General features: G+C 42.9%; 1 protein-coding gene across 1 annotated transcript in view; it reads right to left on the bottom strand.

Annotated features, from left to right (window-relative positions):
- Nucleotides 1–24,144, bottom strand: part of TNKS2 (tankyrase 2) — a 209,129-nt gene extending 184,985 nt beyond the window's left edge. Inside the window, exons 1-5 of the mRNA XM_033941178.1 lie at nucleotides 23,510–24,144; nucleotides 18,211–18,435; nucleotides 12,433–12,528; nucleotides 5,716–5,752; nucleotides 169–244 (exon numbers count right to left, since the gene is read on the bottom strand). Of these exons, the coding sequence (XP_033797069.1) occupies nucleotides 169–244; nucleotides 5,716–5,752; nucleotides 12,433–12,528; nucleotides 18,211–18,435; nucleotides 23,510–23,699 (624 nt within the window). The 5' untranslated portion in view covers nucleotides 23,700–24,144. The remainder of the gene's footprint in view (nucleotides 1–168; nucleotides 245–5,715; nucleotides 5,753–12,432; nucleotides 12,529–18,210; nucleotides 18,436–23,509) is intronic.
- Nucleotides 24,145–25,061: the final 917 nt, after the last annotated feature.

Genomic DNA, 25,061 nt, shown 5'->3' with positions numbered 1-25,061 from the left:
TTTGTGCTTGTGTACAACAGATCAAGTATTCTCACTGCTATATTTCTAAGCGTAACACAATGAATTTGCAAGATTTCCCTGGAGTATTTCTCTAATATACTTTGATATGCTGAGATAAATTTTAATTTTTCAAATTAGCTCAATGTATCTTTTAGGATTTGCACGTACCTTTCTGCCATCACTCGCATGACAATTCACGTTTAAAGGGGTAAAAAGAGCCATCATTTTGTCTTCATTGCCACTCCTAAAAAATGTATTTTCAATATGTGACATTGTAATAATTTTATAACAAAAATGGGGTATTTTAACTTATTTCCTGGTAATCACTCTATAATTCTATACATCAATTACACTCATTAGTTTTTAATTTTTTTTATTATAAATTCATTTCTCTAAAATCATACTACATACAATCCATACTGCCAAAATCACATTAAATAATATATAACATCAAGCAAATGTTATAAACCACAATGTGTTCTATACAACAGAAAGTGCTTAGTGAACCATCAAATGGCTATGAGCCACACTTCTGAAAGCTCTACATCCAGAGAGCTTAAATTTTATCTAATGAAGTTAAATGTATAATCATAAAGTTCTTTTGGCTTTTACTATCCTTCCAGGTCAATACCTCCTAGTATTCTTCAGCTGAGGGTGAAACTGGGAAGAATGTAAAGCCCCTTTAGGTTTACCTTCAGGTAGCCACTCCATTTTGGAGTCCTCTAAATTCTTCATGGGCTTCTCCAAATCCTCCCCAAATAGCAACTTCCCCCAAAATGGGAGCTTGGTAAGGCGCTGCTTAGACGCGGTATCTGCAGCCCAATAACAAAGCCATGGCAACCATCTAGCTGTGACCGCTAGACCATGTACTTGGTCGAGGCTCTAATAAAATTATGCAAGATATCAACTAGATAAGAGGCCAGTCTCCAGAGCTGGAAATTCCATAGCCAGCTGGGGTTCTGAGATGGAAAGAGAATCAGCTGCTCAATGCATCCAGGACAGGCAAGCCTTGAGCAGCATAGGAGATGCACACCGAGGCCTGAAGAGAAAGCACAGAGAACTCGACGGAAAGCTTCAAAGCAGATTCCAGCATCCTATCATGCACATCCATAAGCGCTATACTGACCTCCACAGGCAAGGTTGTTCTCTTGGTAACCACTACTACCAAGGCATCCACCTTAGGCAAATGAAACCTGTCTAGCTCCTCCTGGGAAACAGGATACAATTGAGACATAGACCTAACAACCCACGGGCTGGCATCTAGCATAGACTATTGTGCAGAAATTAACTCCTGCATCGCCTCATGCACTGGAAAGGACAGGGGGAAGGCTTCTTGGTGTTAGCAATAATCAGATTAGAAAAGGATGCGAGGCAAGACTTAGGGGAGGAAATACAGGAGAACCTCCAGAGCTTCAGTATTCAAACTAGAGAGTTCTTATGAAACACCCACACTGTCATAGGATCACCTGCCTCAACTAATCCAATCTTTCCCTCCTCTAGAACCTCCAGTAATACAAGTGGCCCAAAATTTGAGAGATTGAGGGGCCAGGGCATGGGGAAGATCCAGAATACAATTCAGTCATCAAATCCAAACACCTCCATTTTGCTAGATCCACCTGCTACAATGGAGGATCCTGAACAGCCCCAGAATCAGCCGAGGTTCTTTTTAACAAATAAGCCTGGTACATGAGAAACACAAATTCAGGGGTGAATGGGACATCAGAGCCAAAGTCAGAGGAAATAGCAGCAGCAAACAGATTCCAACACTGAAACTGGATGAGAAAAGTCCCCTTGAGTCGCAGAAGAATCCTGGGCAGGAGGGAGACAGCTAAATGAGTTAAAAATGGCTACTGGTGTCTCCACAGTAGATAGTATCAGCTGGTTCAACACAGCAGCATGGAGGGGCCACTTTAAGACCCGCCCACCGTTGCCAAGTCACTTGTGACAAGCAGAATAGTGCACCAGGTTCTGAGGGAACTGTGTTTTCTTTCATCTCTCTTAACTGCTGCTCTACCTGGGGATTCTATCAGCTGGTTCAATACAGCAGCACAGAGGGACTGCTTTTAAAGACCCACCACTAGTGCAGTCACTTGTGATAAGCAGAAAGCATGACAAGTTCCCATTTTGGAATTTGTTTACCGTTGTCAGATAGACTGAGCACTGTTCCTGATGTTTTTTTACTACTCTATACACCACCTTGAGCTGAAAAGCTAATGCGGTATATAAACAACCATTTATGTTATGTTATCTTGCAAAAACGAGGTTGTTTTGAGACAGATAAAAGCTTAAAAATCAAAAGTCCAAGATGGCCAACGCCAGACCGATTTTAGTGTTAAAATGGCTTGGGAGGGGCCTTAGGCCTCTCCCAATGAATCAGGAAGGGGAAGGCTTGAAATTTTGAAGAGATGATCTTGCTGGCAGGATGGATTAGGCATCCCTCCTGTCTTCTGTATAAAGTACAGGGGCGGGGCAGGGCAGGGCATCCCTCCTGCTGATCTTCAAGGGGGGGGTTCTGGAGGCCCATGGCTGACAAGATGGACGTGCATAAAACACACTTTCAACACAGTGTAGGTGGCAGACCTACTGGTAACGCAGTTACTAACAGGTCTACTAGACCTGTGGATAATTTCAGATCATTAGAAGTTGGCATTAGATTTTGTGAATACCTAAGCGATGTTAGGGCATCTGTCAGAGTGCTCGTTTAATTAATGACCTGATTTTAATACTGAGCTTGTTTGCTTAGCAGAGTAGGAGGCTGCAAGGAACACACAGAAAAGCCCAAGGTGAGCCATTCTGTGCATCAGTTAGTAAATTACTTTGACACTAAACCAATTTAAACTGGTTTAGCAATGCTCGTTAAACGCATGATGAGTTTAGTGCATCTGGGCCTTGGTAAGTTTTGGTGAGCCGAACACCCTCAATCATTTTGAAAAGTTGGCTCCTATGTCTACAGTGAGGAGGCATGGAGGTGAATCTCTGCTGTTTATAGGGGGAGGGGAGAGTGTACTATGGTGAAATAGTGAATTTAGTCAAAATTGTTGGCAGGACAAATGCAGCATTTTATCAGAAAATATTGCAAGATCTGGAGTGTCCCCCAGATGGGGCGCATTTGGTCTTTCTAACATGACAATGATCTGAAACTAAGGCCAAGTCGACACTTCAGCGGCTGCAGCAGAAAAAAATGAAAGTTCTGGAGTGGCCGACACAGTCACCTGACTTCAACATCATTGAGCCACTTTGGGAAAATCTCAAACATGCAGGTCAGGCTAAACCACCAAGAATTTACAGGATCTGGATGGAGGCTCTTTGCTAAGAAAAATGGGCAGCTTTACCACATAAGAAAATAAAGACTCTCATTCACAACTATCAGAAAGACTGCAAGTCATCATTGATGCAAAAGGGAGCAATACACAATATTAAGAACTAACTAAGGGTATGCAAACTTTTGAACAGGACACAAGGCAAGAAGTAGATATGTCCTAATAAAATTGGCAAATTCAATTTATCTCATGAAAGTCCTTTACTCATCAAATAACTGAAAAAGCTTCAAACTCAATGACTTGACATGCACATGTTTCAGCCCAAATCGGCCTGCCTCAGGAGTCTAATGTGGGACTAAAAAGCCCCAAAGGGGCATCTATTTGATGATGATATAAATTGAATTATCGGCAAAGATACACGCTGGAAAAGAAACTAATCCACAGCATGGACCTTTATTGCCAATGGTTTATTGATTGTGCTATTCTGTGATGTATAATGGTTTAATTTGAAACACATTAAAATAAAAGAAATGTGTTTTGTCTCATCACTCATTTTTCACAAATGGTACACATCTTAAGACAAATTCTGCCACAGTTCTATAAACTTATGAGCACAACTGTAGATCCCTCGAAGCAAGTCTTACTTAAAATGTTAAAGCATTCTCATTACAGCCTGCTCAGAGAGTTGCAGCAGCCTGGGACAATTTTCACACTTCCCTATCTTTGGGCCAATCTTATAGAATAAACTGTAGAAATGGGTATAACTTTTCAACCAATGTGGTCATTGGCTTAAGTTAACACACCTGTACCGCATTTAACTTAATCCAGATACTCAGCACATCCATACAGGCAGAAATGCAGAATATATGGATAGTAAATTTTAGATATTTGGATTTGGCTCATGCCTTTTTCAGTGATTGCAATCATATGACAATGGATAAATTTCTAGACTGCCCCTGCTCCTCTCTTAATATGACCCACAAATATATGGATAATATCTGCTGCTTCCTCCTCATACCTCAAGTCTACACACTTCTCACTTTTCCTCCTCCTCATCCAGGCATCCATTCCTATTAATCTCCCTCTTCATCTTCCCCTACATATGCCCTTGCTTCCCCCCTCCCACACAACTGCTCTCCCCTCCCTTCTCATTCTTTTCTCCCAGACCCGTATCAGCCAGGCCCTTGTCCAGTTCCAGACATTTTCTGTCTCCAGCTTCAGCTCTCATCCAGCCCTAGATCCTTCCCTCCCCATCCCAACTTCAGCCTCCTTTGTTCCTGCAGTTGTATTATTCATTGGCCCTTCTTGCATTTTGCTGCCAGCAACAAACAGGTTGTTAAAAATAAAATGTAGGTACAGTAAAACCTTGGCTTTGCAAGTAACTTGGTTTGCAAATGTTTTGCAAGACAAGCAAAAAATTGTATTAAATTTTAACTTGATATACAAGCAAGATCTTGCAATACAAATACATACATTATACACACATCACAACTGATCCGATGGTTCTTCTTCTCTCTCTGACGCTGCAAGAGTGTAGTGACTGTTCTAAACAAGCAAAGTCTTGCAATACGAATACATACAGTATACATCACAACTGAGCCAATGGTTCTTCTCTCTCTGACACTGCAGGAGTGTAGTGACTGCTCTAAATGAGCGAGGTCTTGCAATACAAGTAAGTATAGTGTTTTGTATTAAAGTTTTTGTGTTGTGGAATGAATTGTCTAAGTTTCGCTTTGATATACAAGTGCTTTGGATTTCAAGCATGCTTCTGGAATGAATTATCCTCACAAACCAAGGTTTTACTGTACTTTGTTTCTCATGAAGATATGGAAAGTGCCCGTTTCTCTCATTTAAAAACATGTATAATGCCAGAGGTTATACACAAGACTGGAAGAGAAAAAGCACAGCCACAGGAATGAAGGTAGCAATTCCCAGATCCATATAGAATGGAACCACTGAATGCAGCTTTTGACATCTTTAGGCCTGGGTGCCCTAAACTAGGGTCAAGCTAATGTGACACTAGTTTAGGGCACCCAGGCCTAAAGATGTCAAAAGCTGCATTCAGTGGTTCCATTCTATATGGATCTGGGAATTGCTACCTTCATTCCTGTGGCTGTGCTTTTTCTCTTCCAGTCTTGTGTATAACCTCTGGCATTATACATGTTTTTAAATGAGAGAAACGGGCACTTTCCATATCTTCATGAGAAACAAAGTACAGTAAAACCTTGGTTTGCGAGGATAATTCGTTCCAGAAGCATGCTTGAAATCCAAAGCACTTGTATATCAAAGCGAAACTTAGACAATTCATTCCACAACACAAAAACTTTAATACAAAACACTATACTTACTTGTATTGCAAGACCTCGCTCATTTAGAGCAGTCACTACACTCCTGCAGTGTAGTGCAATTCTACTGCAATTCTAATTTTATTAAGGTTAGTCATTACATACAGTACCTTGCACTTTCCAAAAGCTCATCTTTTTTGTATTCACCTGCAAATTTAAAAAAAATAATTTCAATATTGAATTCAACTTTCTAATTCATGAGAAATTATACCTTAAACCGATTCTTTTCTTTAATCAGCGAAACCATTCAGCACAAATAAGCTGTTATCCCCTCCTACCAGCAGATGTAGGTAGAGAAAACCAAATTTTACCTGTGACCTCACCAGTATAAGACTGGTGGTGCTCCCTGAAAAGATCTAGTATACAGCTGCTCAAACAGCAGAAGGTTCCTTTTTCAATGCACCCAGTCCTACCAACCATTGAAAATGCAATGACAACACTGGTAAACAAAAAAAAGTTTTTCTTTACTACTGAGAACTTAAGAAGTGTTCTTAGTTAATTTAATGAGGCTGATTTCAGATCTGTAATTGAAATTCAGCTAACCTATCAGGTTTCTGAGATATACATTATTGATTTTTTTAGACAGTTTGCCATACTTGTGTTAAGGAGTTTACTCTGAAAACTAACACAAAGACAATAAGGAGACATGTTACAGCATATATTTATGCCTCTCAACTCACACAAAAGTGATATCAGCATGTTCAGAAATGTTTGAGACACTTGCACTGTACATTTGTCTTTCTTTGCAAGAACCAACAATAGTCTCCCACCATACTGGGATTGAACTTTCCCTGATATCTGCTTTCCATCACCTTGATAGCTTGATGAAATCTTTCCCCATGCTCATCGCTGACATCACCAAGATTGGGTGGGAAGAAGTTGAGGTGAGAATGTAAGAAGTGCATTTTAAGTGACATTCTGGCACCCATTAGCTGATATGCTGTCAGCATGTTCTCCACAAGCTCAGCATAATTCTCTTATCTGTGATTACCAAGAAAATTCTGAACCAGCACAAATGTTTCTCTTGCTGCTAATTCAGCTGGGTTCAGCTTCTGTTTGAACGCATCATCAAGGATCAGTTCACGGATTTCAGGTCCAACAAAAACACATTCTTTGATTTTGGCTTCACTTTTCTTGAAACCAAAAATACTTCTTAGGTGCTGAAATGCATCACCATTTCTGTCCATTGCCTTGACAAAATTTTGCAGCCGACCCAGTTTTGTGTGAAGAGCTGTAAGATGAATTTTCTCAAAATGTACTAACAGCAGGTGCTTCACATTGTATCTGCCAGGTACGGTTTTATCTCGGTTTGGCCATTGTTTCTGTCTGAAGTGGTTAGCATCATCACAACTGTTCCAAAGACACAAGAAGCACATGAATTTGGTGGACCCCAGTTGTAGACCCAGAAGGAGATCACTACAGAGGTTCCACTAGTGATCTGCATAGCGTGTGAGTTTTAAAGTGTCTCCATCGACTCATACGTTTCCTTCAACCCAACTGCATGAGCAACAGGAACAGATGGCTTTTGGTTTCCATTGCGTAAAAGTACCGCTTTAAGGCTTGCTTTACTTTAATCAATTTATAGTCGTCATTCGTCAGCCCAAACCAGTCAGTCATCCAGGTACGGGTAAACATGAATCTCCTGGCACTGCAGATGTACCGTCATCACCACCACCTCCTTGGAAAACGTGCATTGCTACATAGCCAGGCAAGGCCTGAAACCAAAAGTGCTGTCCCAGGATCTAAAAGAGCAGACTGTGCCTGTGATGACTCACAATGGGGATGTGAAGGTAAGCCTCCATAAGGTCCAGGGAGGACAAGAACTCCCCCAGCCATACAGATGCAATGGCTGAGCGCAAAGTCTCCATCCAAAAGAACTGGACTCTTAGGCAAGTGTCGATTCCTTAGAGATTTAGGTCTCCTTTGGGACCATGAAAATAGTTCCACTTTCAGCATTCCCAGACAAAGGTCAAGCAGGCACAAATTTGACATGCTGTCAGGAGCTGCCTTGGTTCGAGGATCTGGCTCCTGTGCTGTACTGGACTCGATGGATTACTAAACAGTTAAATCCTTTAACTGCAATATTTATTTATTCAATTTTCTATACTGTTCTCCCAAGGGAGCTCAGAACAGTTTACATGAATTTATTCAGGTACTCAAGTGTTTTTCCCTGTCTGTCCCAGCGGGCTCACAATCTAATATGTACCTGGGGCAATGGGAGGATTAAGTGACTGCCCAGGGTCACAAGGAGCAACGTGGGTTTGAACCCACAACCCCAGAGTGCTGAGGCTGTAGCTTTAACCACTGCACCACACAAATCTCCCTGCTGCTCGGCCTTTTTTTTTGCCACGGCTATTGCAGCTTTAAGAGCTGTCTGCAAAAAAAATGCTTTATGCCCTAAAACAGAGAATAAAGTTGCCCAGAGCAATTTTTTTGGGGGGGGGGATTTTAGCACCTAGGAGCTGCAAAGGAGCCTATGAGGGACACAACCAAACAGGATGAACAAGCAAGAGGGGTGGGAGGAATGGGGACCCACATCCCTCAGGTGAGATCTCTCGGGAACAAGCCAAAGCCACACCCAGAGACATCAAGTGTAACAGGGTGCTGTGGAGACAAGTTCCACACTATACCTGGTACGGTCTCTGACCATGAACCTGAGAGCGGCCGTTGAGCTCGACCATGCCATGCGGTTGCAGCCAGCAGAGTGAGGAGCTAAGCCAGAGACAGAACACCAACAGCATGACCTACCACTTGCTGGAAAGTAGAGAAAAATACTGAATTTTTCCATGGAGCACCATCAGTCATATCAGTGAGGTCACTGGTAAAACTCATTTTTCTCTGCCTCTATCTATTGGTAGGAGGGGTTAATAACCCAATTGTGTAGAATGTGAGCTGGTGCTAAGAAAAGGTTTTCCTATATGTATTCAAAAAAAATGTATAGTCAAACCTTAGTTTGTGAGTGTTTTGCAAAACGAGCAAAACACTCCCAAACCTCTGTCTTGCAAACCAAGCAACGACACCATAAACAAGAACTTACAGCTGCAGGCAGCGCCGCTTCAAGGAGATGCCTCTTTCGTCCGCCAGCCAGCCATCCGCACCACGTTGGAGAACCCCCGAGCACATGTAGCCGAGCGCCGCCCCACATGTGCGTTACATATAATCACGCATGTCAATCGTCAAAATTGTGCATTATTATACATAGGACGGTGTTCGGCTACTTGGGCTGGGGTTCTCCAATGTGGTGTGGAAGGCTGGCTGAAGGATGGAAGAGGCATCTCCAAGTGGCGCTGCCTGCAGCTGTACAGGGACCCTGATGGTTGCGCATGTCTGGCCACCAACAAACTGCAGCACCCAACAGGCACACACCCCGGGCCACCCCTCGCCTTCCTCCCAGTTCCTTAGCACCTTTTAGGTTGTGGAACGAATTGTCAGCATTGCAATTTTTTTCTATGGGGAATTTTGCTTTGATATACGAGTACCTTAGATCAGTGATTCCCAACCCTGTCCTGGAGGAACACCAGGCCAATCGGGTTTTCAGGCTAGCCCTAATGAATATGCATGAGAGAGATTTGCATATGATGGAAGTGATAGGCATGCAAATTTGCTTCATGCATATTCATTAGGGCTAGCCTGAAAACCCAATTGGCCTGGTGTTCCTCCAGGACAGGGTTGGGAACCACTGCCTTAGATTACGAGCATGCTTCTGGAACGAATTATGCTCGTAAACCAAGGTACCACTGCAATTAATGTGGAATGTAGATGAATGTGTTTTAAGTATGGGTTAATTTCAACACTCTTTTTTTTCTATTTTGGCTTGTACCAAGATAAAATGAAACCAACTATTTGTGGCTGGAGAATGAGAATGTTGTTACCATTACCATTACCAAACATTAATAGATCAATTTTGCAAATACTAGACTTTTTCAAAATATATTTTAAAATTACACACTTTTACAAATAGCCCAGTTATTTGTAACAGGTGTTATCCAGGGACAGCAGGCAGATATTTTCACATGTGGGTGAAGTAGTCCAAGGAGCCCCAGTACGGACAGATTTAAAAGTGTTTCACCACTTTAAGAACTTGAGAAAGTTTGCAAACTGCTTGCACCGCACATGCAAGAGTGCCTTCCTGCCCAACATAGGCGTGCAGCTCCTCAGTTCCGTAAGAAAGCTAAAACACCAACCAGGGGGGGTGGGTGAGTTGTGCCTGCTGTCCCTGGATAACACCTGTTACAGTAACTAACTGTGCTTTATCCCAGGACAAGCAGGCAGCATATTCTCACTTGTGGGACTCCCTAGGTTACTAGAATGGGATGGAGGGAGTGTTGGCCATTAAGATAACAAATTTTGTAATACTGCTTGGCTGAAGTGACCATCCCATTTGGAATAAGATTCCAGACAGTAGTGAGATGTGAATGTATGAACTAAGAAGCAAGTAGCAGCTTTACAGATTTCATCAATAGGAGTTAAGAGGAAAGCAACTGAAGCTGCCATAGCTCAGCCTTTGTGGGCTGTGATGCAACTCCCAGTTGCAGCCCAGCCTGAAAATAAAGTAATACAAGCCGCTAACCATGTAGATATAGTTCTTTTACATTCAGGATGTCCCAACTTGTTAGGATCAAAGGAGATGAAAAGTTGAGTAAGCCAAGGCTCATTTGCAGTCGAGAGCATGAAGAGCCATTTCTCCAGGATGAGAATGAGGCTTAGGAAAGAACACTGGAAGTACGATAGATTGATTTATATGAAATTCAGTGCCTACTTTTGGATGGATCTTCAGATGGGTGCTGAACAGAATGATGATACTGACCTGTCTGTGTTGCTGGAGATAAAGAAGGCATACAAAATGGTGCACACTGAAAGTCTACAAAATGGATGGGGAAGTTTTCATTTCTCAGGAAACAAAAAAAACTTTCATTGCTGGACACTGGACTTTATGTACAGATGACTTCATATGTCCTTGGCTGACAGCTCAGACCAAGCAGACTGGAATTGACTGGCTATAGAGTGAAGCACACTGTTTACAGAGGTACACAGGAAAGAAGAAAGAAAAAGGAGGTATTACCTTATATGGACAAGGAAACAACTGAGGCTCATGAGAGCAGGGAAAGGGGTCTTAGGAATAGGACATATTCAGGGTAAAGTTAGTTATGATTTACAAGACATCAGGTGATCCTCTAGTGACATCATAAAAAGTATAAAAATGTGGAGAATGCAGCTTAGATTCAGAGACATTTTCTACACTAATAGATGCCAGCACACTGTCATGTTGTAACTTTCTCTCCTATGTGCTAATCTGATTATATGCTGAGAACTTCTTTATGATTACCTTATATGCTGTTCACTCACTAAAAGTATAATCCTATAAAACTAAAATATCAGCATTATTCTAAAGCATATGGCGTGGTCATTCTCTCTTAGACCAAGAGGTAAGTGAAGGGGCCTAGCTGCGGGCTCTTTCAGTGCTAAGCACAACTTTGTCATGATGGAACACTGTGAACGGTGGATCCATCACCAGTGCTTGAAGTTTACTTACTCTTCGAGCAGAAGTAAGGGAGAAGATATAAACCACTTTCCAAGTGAGGTATTTTATATGAGCTGAAGATACTGGCTCAAAAGGAGGCTTCATAAGTCTAGAGAAAACAACATTGAGATCCGAAACTGCTGGAGGTGGTTTGACACTGAAAAGTCCTTTCATGAATCTGGACTCCAGAGGATGAGCAGTTAGAGGTTTACCATCAACTGGGCTGTGAAAAGCATTGATAGCACTGAGATGAACTCAAATCGAAGTGGTCTTGAGGCCTGAATTGGATAAATATAGAAGATAATCCAATACTGTGGAGATAGAGGTGTATATGGCATCATGATGATGATGAGTACACCAAGTGGCAAACCATGTCCATTTCTGTTAGTAACACTGCTGCATAGACGGTTTTCTTGATGCTTCTAAAATAAGTCTAATAGGATGAGAAAGATGCTCCCCAGCCAATGTCAGCCCGAGAGGTACCAAGCTGTCAGGTGTAACAACTGAAGATTGGGATGAAGGAGAGATCCATGACTCTGTGTGAGAAGAGATGGAGAAACTGGAAGAGGGATTGGCTCCTTGATACTGAGTTGAAGTAGAAGGGAGAACCAGGATTGCCTGGGCCAGCAAGGAGCTATAAGAATCATGGTGGCCAATTCTTGTTTGAACTTGACAAGCATCTTGAGGATGAGAGGGATTGGAGTAAACGCATAAAGAAACCTGTGTGTCCAATCTAGAAGAAACGCATCCGGTTTCAGACGTTGGGGAGAGTACTGCCTGGAGTAAAAAATGAGGTAGTTTGTGGTTGTGGGGGGAACAAAAACAGGTCTATCTGAGGAGTCCCCCAGAGAGAGAATATGTGATTTAGAACTGCAGAATTGAGCATCTACTCATGTGGTTGAAGAAACCTGCTGAGTCTGTCTGCAAGAGAATTATGGTCCCCTTGAATGTATACTGCTTTCAAAAATATGTTGCAAGCAATCGCCCATCTTCTGAACCCGTGCCTCCTTGCTTGTTTATATAATACATTGCAACCTGTTGTCACTGCGAATTAGGAGGTGGTGGTTGGTCACAATGTGCTAAAAAGCTTTGAGAGCATTGAAGATCGCTCTGCGTTCTAAGAGATTGATATGACAAAGCTGGTCCTGCTGAGAAGCATTCAATGATAAATTTCAAGTTATAGCTATCTATAAAATAGAGTTTTTACAACACTCATTTTGATTTGATACAAAACAGTTCCTAGTTAACTATAAAATTTAGTCTAACCTCTCAGTAACAAATAAGAAAAAAATGTTTAAAAACTTACCAGTCAGCACTGCTTTTGCTGATTGGTCTGCTAAATCTAATGCTGTCCGGCCATCTGTGTTGCGGATAGTTGAATCAGCTCCATGTTGTAGCAGTACTACAAAAATACCAAATGCAGGTAATGATCCACTTAAGTTACAACTCTTCTGGTAGTTCATAGAAGATCATTTTCAAAAGGAAAAATTTGTCCTTACTTGATCCCTTCTTTCCTTTAATTCTAAAAGAGCAGTCCAGACTTGTGGGTTATGCTCACTAGTCAGCAGATGGAGACAGAGAACACTAATGAGCTGTGCTTTATAGCAGTGTTCTTCAACCTTTTGACACCTATGGACCGGTGGAAATAAAATAATTGTTTTGTGGACCGGCAGTTGAAGAACACTGGGCTAAGTCGTGCCCATCTCTACCCCAGACCCCGCCCCATAATAGTACTAATTATAACACCATTTTTCCCATTCATTTTTCATATATACACATACACACAAACAATATAATTGTATTAACAACACATAATGGTTAACCACAAAATTAAAATACACAAAGCACACTGTATGCTTTTTAACATTCATGCCTACCAGAAAAGATAACCCCATGCAAATGCAGGCCCAAAACCTAAAGTACTAATATTTACAAACAAATGCTAAGATGCAAGACTCTGCAAGCAGTACAACCCCAGAGGAAAAGAAACAAATGTATTTCTTCCTGAACAGACCAATCAATCACTAAATTAATAAAAACAGACAAATCAATCACTAAATAAAATCCTGAACAGACCCACTAAATAAAAAAAATAAAAGTATTTCCCGTACCGTTGTTGTCTCTCTCCCTCCATGTGCCTTGCCTTCTGGCCTGCCCCCTGGTGTTATCTTTGGGCCGGTCCACTGTGCGATCAACGCAGCGTCTTCGGGCAGGCTCCCCAAGTGCTGCATTGCACAAAGCTGTGGGCAACGGCGCCTCATCTGGAAGCCTTCCCTCTGACGTTGCTACTTCAGAGAGAAGGCTTCCGGTTCAGGTGTAGGCCATGTGTAGGAGCCTTTTCCCACGGCTTTGTGCACTTCAGCACTCAGGAAGCCGGCCCGAAGATGCCGCGTTGATCGCACTGTACCGGCGGCTGAAGAACACTGTCTTAGGCTCGATGGACCAGCAGAAAATTTCTACGGACCGGCAGTTGAAGAACACTGCTTTATAAGGTACTGTGTATTCTGACTCAGCCAGTATCTCAACAGACTTGCAAGTAAAAACTCCTGCCTCCTCCCCTCCTCTTATAATCAGAACAATCAAATAATAGAAAAATGAAGAAAATACATCACTACATGTGTCTATGAACCAAAGAAACCCAGAAACTATATACACAAAGGTCTTGAAGGGTGGGTTTTATACTGATTCTTTGGGATTGAAAAAAAAAAAAAATATCATAAAGGCAAGAGCTTATTTTCCCTTCCTTGACATCTAAGGATCAGTCCAGACTTGTGGGAATTAGAAAAGCAGTCAAGTTAACAGGTAGTATGACACCACAGCAAAGGACCAAAACTCCAAAGGGAGACTGTGCTATAGTTGCCACATCCAAAGGATAATGCTTTGAATAAGTATGACAAGATGACCACATAGACAAAGAGCAAATTTCATCAACAGAAAAAGCTTGAGCTCTAGCCACAGTAGTAGCAAGGGCTTGAGTAGAATGAGCTTTAAGATCTATGGGAGCAATTTTACTCTGCAACAAATAGGCTGTTGATATAGCTTCCTCCAACCATTAAGCAATGGTAGCCCTAAAAGCAGCTTTACCTTTTTTAAGATCTGAAAAAGTATAACAAGATGATCAAGCATCTGAAATCAAAACTGGTTTCTAAATAATGTAAGAGACTTCCCTTAACATTCAAAAATCTCAAAACAGTATTCTGAACCACAATCCTCCCTACAAATGGAGGGTAATAACTGAAAGCAAGATTCTCAAAAGTTTAACATTGTCGTTAAACTGTTTACCAGTGGTTTAACCTGCAAGCAGTTTAGCAGTGGATTATCAAAAGGGATTATCTCTGTCTTTAGCGAAGTTTCTAGCAACTCCGACACTGGCAAGCAAATGGGTTCTTAAAAATTGAAATGAGCCCTCTAGTGGATTCCTAAAAAATGTTTGCCATTTTCAAAAAGTAGAGTTGGCTTTTGGTGACAAAAAAAAGCAACTGGTCCGGGGGTGCCGGCCAGTGTCAGAGACTGCTAGAAAGCCCTGTGTTATGATGCAGCGGGAGAGATGCCCATTCTTTCTGCTGCATCACAACACCCCTTCCCTGCAGCGGTGGCAAACACAACCCACTCTCCTGCTGCCCTAAAATCCTCGACACTTTATACATCCTGAGCCAATCAGAGCCTCGGGCCCCTCCCCAGATGCACCAGGTCCTAAGGCTCTGATTGGTCCGGATGCCTAAGGCCTCTTCTATGGGGTGTCTGGGCCAATCAGAGTCTTAGGACTCTTCCTGGTGTATCTGGGGAGGGGCCTGAGGCGCCGATTGGCCCAGGTTGTATAAAGCCCCTCCCCATGGGAGGGGCCTTAAACAACTTGGGCTAATCAGAGCCTTAGGTCCCTCCACGTTGCATCTCAAAATCCACTGGGGAGGAGAAGGCCCATTTTAGACGACACAGAAGTTGGGAGGAGGCTGTCCATGTCCCTCCAGCTCATCAATGTTGAGGGAAGGGGGCGGCTTAGATGGGAGGTCACTTGAAAACGGGGGAGAGTGGGCATCTCTCCTGCTGCAGGGGGGTAGTCAGGTCGTGGTGGGATGGTCACGTTGGGATTTTTAGTGCAGTAGGAGTAGGCATCTTTCCTGCTACAAGGGGAGATCGGGTTGCGGCGGGGTAACATAGAAACATAGAAATAGACGGCAGATAAGGGCCAAGGCCCATCCAGTCTGCCCACCCTAATGTCCCTCCCCTACCATTGCCCTGTGAATAGATCCCTCCTCTTCTTTTGCCCTGTGAATAGATCCCACGTGACGATCCCATCTGGCCTTAAAATCAGGCACACTGCTGGCCTCGATCACATGTAGTGGAAGACTATTCCAGCGATCAACCACCCTTTCTGTGAAAAAGAATTTCCTGGTGTCAGCTCGTAGTTTCCCTCCCCTAATTTTCCACGGATGCCCTCTTGTTGTCGTGGGACCCTTGAAGAGGAAGATATCTTCCTCCGTCTCTATGCGGCCCGAGAGATACTTGAACGTCTCGATCATGTCCCCCCTCTCTCTGCGCTCCTCGAGTGAGTATAGCTGCAATTTGTTTAACCGTTCCTCGTATGGGAGATCCTTGAGTCCTGAGACCATCCGAGTGGCCATTCTCTGAACCGACTCCAGTCTCAGCACATCCTTACGATAATGCGGTCTCCAGAATTGCACACAGTATTCCAGGTGGGGCCTCACCATGGATCTATACAATGGCATAATGACTTCCGGCTTTCGGCTGACGAAGCCTCTGCGTATGCAACCCATGACTTGTCTTGCTTTGGATGAAGCTTGCTCCACTTGATTGGCAGCCTTCATGTTCTCACTGACGATCACCCCTAGGTCACGTTCTGCTTCAGTTCTTGTAAGGATCTCGCCATTTAGGGTGTAAGTCTTGCATGGATTTTGGCTGCCCAGGTGCATAACTTTGCATTTTTTGGCATTGAAGCTGAGTTGCCAGGACCTAGACCAGCACTCCAGTAGGAGTAGGTCGTGCATCATGTTGTCGGGCATTGAAACATCATCTATTGTGCATTTGCCCACTACATTACTTAGTTTGGCGTCATCGGCGAATAATGTTATTTTACCCCTAAGCCCTTCTGCCAAGTCCCTTATAAAGATGTTGAATAGGATTGGGCCCAAGACCGAGCCCTGTGGCACTCCACTGATCACCTCCGTCATTTTAGAGGGTGTGCCGTTCACCACCACCCTTTGAAGCCTACCTCCAAGCCAGTTCCCAACCCATTTCGTCAATGTGTCACCTAATCCTATAGAACTCATCTTGTTCAGCAACCTGCGGTGTGGTACGCTATCAAATGCTTTGCTAAAGTCCAGGTACACGATGTCCAGGGACTCCCCAATATCTAGCTTCCCCGTCACCCAGTCAAAGAAGCTGATCAAGTTGGATTGGCACGATCTCCCTTTTGTAAATCCATGTTGACGGGGATCCCGTAGATTCTCCTCATCTAGGATCTTATCCAATTGGTGTTTTATCAGAGTTTCCATTAGTTTGCATACTATCGATGTTAGACTTACTGGTCTGTAGTTTGCTGTCTCCATCTTGGAGCCTTTCTTGTGGAGTGGAATGACGTTAGCCGTCCTCCAGTCCGACGGAACGCTGCCTTTGCTAAGGGAGAGGTTGAAGAGCTTGGACAGTGGCTCCGCCAGGACATCACACAGCTCCCTTAGCACCCTGGGGTGTAGGTTGTCAGGCCCCATTGCCTTGTTAACCTTGAGCCTTGATAGCTCACTGTAGACACTGCTTGGCGTAAACTCGAAGTTACTGAACGGATCAACTGAGTCAACCCTTGTCTGTAGCTGAGGGCCAAGCCCCGGCGCTTCTCGGGTGAAGACTGAGCTGAAGTATTCATTTAATAGTTGGGCTTTTTCCGAATCCTTTTCCACATAGTCTCCGTCTGGTTTCCTAAGACGTACAATCCCGCTTGAGTTTTTGCTTCTGTCACTGATATACCTAAAGAAGGATTTATCTCCCTTCTTGATGTTTTTTGCCAGAGACTCCTCCATGAGAAACTTAGCCTCCCTGACTGCCGTTTTGACGGCTTTTGATTTGGTCAAGTAGTCTGCTCTAGAGACCTGTTTCCCTGATTGTTTGTAAGAGATGAATGCTTTTTTCTTCTCCTTGATAAGGGCCGAGATCTCTGTAGTGAACCACTTCGGCTTATTGTTCCTTCGTTGTTTACTTACTAATTTAACATAGCAGTTTGTCGCTTCCTGTATGGTGGTTGGAATTTTTAGTGCAGCAGGAGAGAGTGGGCATCTCTCTTGCTGCAGGGGGGTGGTTATGTCGCGGCAGGGTGGTTGCAGAGGGATTTTTAGTGTGCAGCCGGGATTTTAGGGCGGCGGGAAAGTGTGGGCATTTCTCCCGCTGTTGTGTTTTTTTGTTTGTTTTTTGACAGCATATTTCTGCGCATGTGACCATCGCTGTCACCAGCGATGGGCACATGTAAATTTAGTGAATCTTCACTGCTGTCCCCAACCTCATTTGCATGTGTAATTTTTTTAAAGAATGTCTTGTTTTTTTTAGATTCCGTATCAAAATGGCTGCGTTAGCAGACTGTCAGCTTTTTAATGTGGGTTTTTTTAGAATCCTGGTGTGATAAGAGGACCACACCTTAGGAAAAAAAAGAAGGAACTGTTTAACTGTCACCTTTTTCCACTTCAGAGAAGCAAAGGATGCTTAAGGCCCAGTCAAGGCTCAAGGCCCAGTCCGGCAAGCAACACGATCTTTGGGCACCGGCACCTCCTATGGGCGACGAGCAGCAGTAGAATGCCGGGTGGGGGGGAGCAACGAGCAGCACTAGCAGCGGCATGAGGGGAGGGGGGCGGAGGTATATTCGCTCCATAAGATGTACCTCATTTACCACCCCCTTTTTGGGGGTGGAAAAAGTACGTCTTATGGAGCAAAAAATACTGTAATTCAAAAAATAAAAAAAGAATTTGGCCATTTTACTCATGCAGTAAATATATCCTTATTGTGCATGAATGGCCCACATAAGCACATGCTATGGCCATGTTTTACTATAGTTTGGCAATATTTCAGTCATAAAAATATTTACCTATGCAGACATCTATTTTGCCCTTGATGGCAGCTTCATGAAGAGGTGTATAGTTCCAGTTATCTCGAGCATTCGGATCAGCACCGTGTCTCAAGAGAAGATTGACAACTTCAGCATGACCAAAAGAACAGGCATTGTGCAAAGGAATGAGACCCCCATCATCCCTTGCATGGACATCGGCACCACTCTGGAGCAGATATTCTACCACATCTTTCCGACCAAAACCTGCAAGAAAAGGACAAATCATTCAATACTGAGATAGCACCTGTCCAAAGAGACTTAAAAAGCACAACACTGGTACTACTATTACTACTATTATTTTTACTATAGCACCACCAGACATACGCAGTGCTGTACAGAGTCACAAAATAACAGTCCCTGCTTGAAAGAGCATACAATCTAAACAGACAAGACAGACAAACAGGATGTCATGGATACAATTAAGGGGAACCTGGCTGTGTTGGTGGTCAGAGTAGTAGGGTTATGGATAGAAGGGTTTTCAGTCTGCTTTTAAACAAGGTAGGGAAGGGGCTTGGTGGACAAACTTGGATAATTTATTCCAGGCATACGGGGCAGCTAGGTGAAAGAAACAAAGTCTGGAACTGGCAGTAGAAGAGAAGGGTACAGCTAATAGCAGCTTATCTGTTGGAATTACGTTCTTTGGGAGGTGTATAAGGAGAGACAAGAAGCGAGATATTGAGGTGCAGAAGAATTAACATGCTTGTAGGTCAGCAACAGGAGCGTGAACTGTATGCTAAGGCAGATAGGGAACCAGTGAAGTGATTATGAAAAAGAAAATATAAAGAATAAACCCAAAACGTATCTTGTGTCCTAAGTTTTTAGCTAGAACTTTTTTTGTTTTTAATATCTTTCCACCCTGACTAAACCACTGCTCTAACATATAGATACTGGGGTTGTAGGAAAATTAAAAAAATTTATTTGCAATTAATTAGGCTGTGCGCAGTAGTGAATAATTGCAATTAAAATGCAAGATATTTTAAAAGAAAATACAATAAATTCCTGAAATCAAGCATAAACCAGCACTAACTTCCAAATCAAGGATCCTACATATGAAAATACAGTACCTTAAATGTTACAATGGGACCCTAAAATGTCAATACATCTATAGTGTAAACTGAATAAGCCAAATTACTACAGAATGCTACATTTAAAAACACCCCATGCTAACAGAATACCTGTCACACACACGGAACACAAATGCCAAATACAGAATAACTGACCACAAACTATAAACTTAAATGAAACCCTTTGTATGTAGTATAGTAAATCCTGCCATCATTTATTTGTTACTATTTATCAGAGAAACAAGACAGACATTTCTTCCCATGCAAAACATAAACAACATGATACATGCTAGGGATGGTGTTAAGAGGGTGAACTAGGGCAATTGTTCTCAGCTCCCTAGCCAAAGCACGCACCAAGCCTGCCAGAAACTGAAGATAGCTCAGCCAAGCTGGTAGACTCTCTGTCCGAGGTTCCAGCCATGCCCAACACCAGCTCTGTCAAGATGTATATTCCAAACCAGGAGTGCCCACACTTTTTAGGCTTGCAAGTTACTTTTATAATGACCAAGTCAAAATGATCTAGCAACAATAAAATAAAAAAAAAAAAAAACCACAAAGCACATTGTATGCAGAGAAAATGTTAATTCTAATTTATATACGAGGTTTTTTCAAAGAGGTCAAGGCCGATGACTTTAATATGCAATGTCACCTCAGTAACAACTATACAAAAATAAACAAATATACCCCCTCCCCTTTTACTAAACCGCAATAGCGTTTTTTAGCGCAAGGAGCTGCGCTGAATGCCCTGTGCTGCTCCCGACGCTCATAGGCTTCCTGCGCTAAAACCATTATTATAGTTTAGTAAAAATGGGGCCATAGTGCAAAATATAGACAACAGATATAAATTCTCAAAACTGACACATTTTGATCACTAAATTGAAAATAAAATCATTTTTCCTACCTTTGTTGTCTGGTGATTTCATGAGTCTCTTCACTTCCTTTTGATTGTGCATCCAATATTTCTTCCCTTCTTTCTGCCTCTTGCATGTTTCCTCTCCTCCAGACCTCATTCCATTTCCCAACCAACATCTCTCTCTGTCCCTTCATGAGTCCAACTTTTTCTTCCTGTCTCCCTGCCTGCCACACTCCATTCCCTCCCCCAACTTTTTCTACCTCTCTCCCTGCCCCCCTTTCCATCTTTCTTTCTTTCTCTCTCTGCTCCCCTCCCCCCCCCAACACCAGATTTCTCCTTGCTTCCCAACGCTGCAAAAGCCAGACCTGTGCAGCCACTGCACAAGTGGCGGGACCACAAACCTCCCCCCCCCAAGGCAGCGATTGGCTGGCCCAGAACTTCCTTTCCGACGTCAGAATTGGCGTCGGGGGGGGGGGGGGGAAAGGCTTATGGGCCCAGCACTTGTGCACACACCTGGTTTTTGCAGCATCAGGGAAGCAGGGAGAACACAAAGGTAATGCGAGTATCGCAGAGCTCAGGATGGGCTCCACGATCGACTCACGTCGCCCTTGCGATCTACTGGTTTTTTAAGCAAATCCTTGCTAATCTGGTGATAAATTTACTGGGTACTGTATGGGGCCGTTCTCGTTTTTCTAATGATTCTCTGATAACTTCTAATGCTTCATTCTGGGGGATTGATGTATATAGCGATTTGATGTCTAAAGTCGCCATTAACCAATGTTGACCAGAATGGTCAATAGATTACAAAATGTTTAAAAAATGCGTGGTATCTTTTATATATGTCTTATGTTTGACTACTTGCTCCCTTAGAAATCAATTGACATATACTGATAAGGGTTCCAATAGTGATCCCTGAGATGAAATAATAGGGCGGCAGGGTGGGTTCACCATGCTTTCATAAATTTTTGGTACTGTATATAGTACCGGAAAGGAAGGATGTTGAATGTTTAAATAATTGAACTCTGATTTAGTGACAAATCCTGACTTTAATCCTTCAGTTATTTTATTGATGATTGATTTTAATTTTTTTGTAGGATCCATAGTTAATTTTTTGTATGTTACTGTGTCACCAAATTGATTACCTGCAATTACATCACTTTCTTTTCCTGAGATAAATTTTTTTTAAAAAAAGAAGATTTGACATCAATATGTAACCATTTCTTAAGAAAGAATTGAATATTTCATTGGGTCCTAATTTTTTCACATGTCCTAATTTTTCACATGACTGTACACCTCAAGGTTCTCAAAGAACTCAAAAATGAAGGGTACTCTGTAACCTGTTATTAAAATCATCCACTGTACCTGAAGACTAGAAGATGGCTAATAACATTAATTTTTTTTAAAGGTGTTTCTCTGGTGATCTAAAACTAGGAGCTCCTTTTACAAAGGTGCGCTAGGGTTTTGAGCGTGCGTGCGATAGCCGAAAATCTACTGCCTCCTAAAAAGGAGGCGGTAGTGGCTAGCGCGCTCGGGAATTAACGCGAGCTATTGCGCGCGTTAAGACCCTAGCGCGCCTTTGTAAAAGGAGCCCTAGATATCAGTAAACCCAACATTAGTGTCTGGCAAAATGGTAAATAACAAAACCCCCTTTTAAAAAAACCGTAGTGCGGTTTTTAGCACCGACTTAGCTGTTACTGCCAAGGCTGCTCATAGAATTCCTATGAGCATCGGAGCTGTTACAGCCACGACTGGTGCTAAAAACCATACTACATTTTTGTAAAAGGGGGGAAAATGACTGAACACAAATACAATTTAATGGGACAGTCAAAATGGATTCAGCCAAGAGAAGGCTTGTCTCACTAATTTGCTTTTTTTTATTTCAAGGGTTGAATAAACAAATGTCTTGATTTTCCCTCATGAGAAACTCCTGAAAAAATTAAAAAGTCATGAGAAGAAGCAATGTTCATTTACAGATTAGAAAATGGTTAAAAGAACACAGAGTAGGATTAGATGGCCAATTTTTTCAATGTAAGAAGATGAATAGCGGAGTGCCATAAGGATCACTAATAGGACTGGTTAACATATTTAGAAATGATCTGGAAATGGGGATAAGCAGGATGAACAAGTTTGCAGATGGCAAAACTATTCAAAGTTGTTAAATCAGTAGAATCTTGGGAAGATGGACATCCAAATGGCATATGAAATTTAATGTGGGCAAGTGCAAAGTGAGGTATACAGGGAATAATCCAAAGTGTAGATGCATACTAGGTTCTACATTAGGAGTCACCGCTGAAGAAAAGAATTTAGGAATCATCATGGACATCATTAAAATCTTCTGCTCAATTTAAGGTAGTGGTCAAAAACATAATGTTAGAAATTATTGGAAAAGTGTAGAGAATGAAACAGAATATTATAACTAACACTCCATGGTGAAACTGTATTTTATGTACAATTATTCCTGAGGTTAAGTAGCATGGAAGCTTGCTACTTTTTGGGACCCCATCAGGTACTTGTAACCTAGACTTAAATCACTGTTAGAAACAGGGTATGGGGCTAAATTGACTCTTGGTCTGACCCAGTAAACAACCCTTATGCTCTCCAGCAGTAGACTTCATGAGTTCTTAGAATTTTTACAAAATGTAAAGGAATAAAGATCCAGCACTTTTGGCTTTTTCATGTTATTTGGCTAAACTATGGCTCAATGTCCAGATTAGAGAGATGTTTTATTTAACATCTACAACTTACTTATTTCTATCTTATCTAGTGGATTACTATGACTACCACAATACTTTAAGTACAATACTAAAATTATTTAGATTGATCCATTTCCAGATTACCAGGACTTACTTGGTCTATATTACCCATGATTTGACAAATGACATCACACAGAGCAGAATGGTTCAATAGATTCCATTCCATCTGAGATGGTGTTACAAAAGTAAGCTGCCTTGGAAAGTTAGACCGCACATTAAGTAGTTACATCAAAAATCATCCTAAAACAGGAACAAGTACATGACAAGCACTATATTTAAAAAAAAAATTGGTTATACCTACGAAGCAGTAATCAATCAATTGTGAAACAGGGATCAAATCAGTGAAGTGTTAACATCCAACACAACAATTTTCAAAACTTACTACTACTACAAATCAAACGTCAAAATTATAAACAGTTTTCTCCACATTATAGAATGAAGAAGTTCATGTGGTTTCCCGATAGAAATAAGGAAATCAACCCAACTATTAGTGGAGAAATGTCGAGGCTTGCGTAACTTTCGTTCCTATTGCGGGCCCCCAGAGCTCCGATTTTCCAGGGAGTGGGGGGGAGGGGGGCAGTCCCGAGTCTCCAGGCCGCAGTGCTTACCTGCTGCGAAGTGCAACGGGGTGGACTTCCGGCCCGCAGTATCGCGACTGTTCACGTTATCAGTGTTCACCAGCTTCTTCACCCGTTCCACGTCTCCGTTCCTGCAGGCCTCAAAGAGCTCCCGGGCCGGTTCCCCGCAACCCACTACCTCCGCCGGGCCCGAAGCTCCAGCGCAGCGGCGGCCCGACATCCTCCACCACCACTCCCCGCCGCCACTGCTAGCTAGCGGAAGTGAAGACGTCGAGCCCGGGGGTCCGCGCGGGGCCTGAGCTGGGCCCAGGCCGCACTTCCCCCTACCGGTTGCGGCGGCGGAGGCCACGACAGTCACCGAGAGCCGCTCACCATGGCCTGCCAGAGCGCTCGGCCAGGGGCCGCACTCGGGGGGCCCCCCCGCGCGCTGCTCTCGGGACCTGCCGCCGTCTCCGCGTGACAGAGACGCTAGAGCGCTCACCCCATTACCAGCGCTTCGATTACAAAGGTAACGGGGGAGAAAGAACGACGCCGAGGATTCCAAACAGTGCCACCCTCCAGCCCGATCCACTACTGAACGACTAGAGCCGCAGGCCCACTGATCACGTAATTTGCCGCTTCTGCGTGTGCGCGCGCAGCTTCACCGACAACGTCACGTACGTGGAGCGGCATGCACAGAGAAATAGAAGGGACTACACAGTACGCATGCTCATATGCCTGTTGAAGTAAACTCAGCTGTCTGCTTCTTTTCATTACGTTTTTAGTTTATGTACAGTTGGGGTATTTGACGAGTTTATGAACTTTCAGGAGAGATATATTCTTTCTCTGTGGTGTGGGGATTGAGGTTGATTGTAGGCTTTTGGAATCTGAATGTGTAACAGAGATGCCACCAATAACGTTTTCTATTACTCTGTAATGGTAGTTTCCTTGTCCTCTGACTGCACCGTTCTGAGCAAGTGGGTGTTATTCCCTCCTGCCAACAGGGAAAGAAAATCCAGTAATTTTTTTCAGGAGGTTGTTCAGGCTGATGTACCTGGTCTCTTATTGAGGTTGCCTAGCAAGATTGAGCTTAATGGCCGCACACCCTAGGACCTGGTTGAGCACGGAGCTCTGCTTCGCTGCTCCTAGTCTTAACGTGACCCTGGACAAACCCCTGCGGAGTACCACAAGGATCCCCACTATCACCCATACTATTCAACCTCTTCATAGCTTCCTTAGGCACTGCCCTAGACGCCCTAAATATAACATCTTTCAGTTACGCAGATGACATAACCATCATTCTCCCATTTGACATACAAGACCCCAGCTCCAATGAACACCTGATAACAACACTGGAAACTGTAGAAAAATGGATGAAGAACCATAAATTGAAACTGAATGCAGAGAAAACCAAATTCCTACTACTAGAGAAGGAACAAAAGCAATCTATAACAGAACTGGAAGTAAATACAATCAAATATCCCATACAGAGCACTCTAAAAATTCTAGGAATACAATTAGATAGACGCTGCACTATGCAGACACAGATACACAAAGTCATACAGAAGGCATTCTTCACCATGTGAAACCTAAGAAAAATAAG

This window comes from Geotrypetes seraphini, chromosome 4 (genome assembly GCF_902459505.1).
Source record: "Geotrypetes seraphini chromosome 4, aGeoSer1.1, whole genome shotgun sequence".
NCBI classification, from domain to species: Eukaryota; Metazoa; Chordata; class Amphibia; order Gymnophiona; family Dermophiidae; genus Geotrypetes; species Geotrypetes seraphini.
The sequence above is the reverse complement of the archived record's forward strand: the minus strand, read 5'-3'. Positions and strand labels throughout refer to the sequence as shown.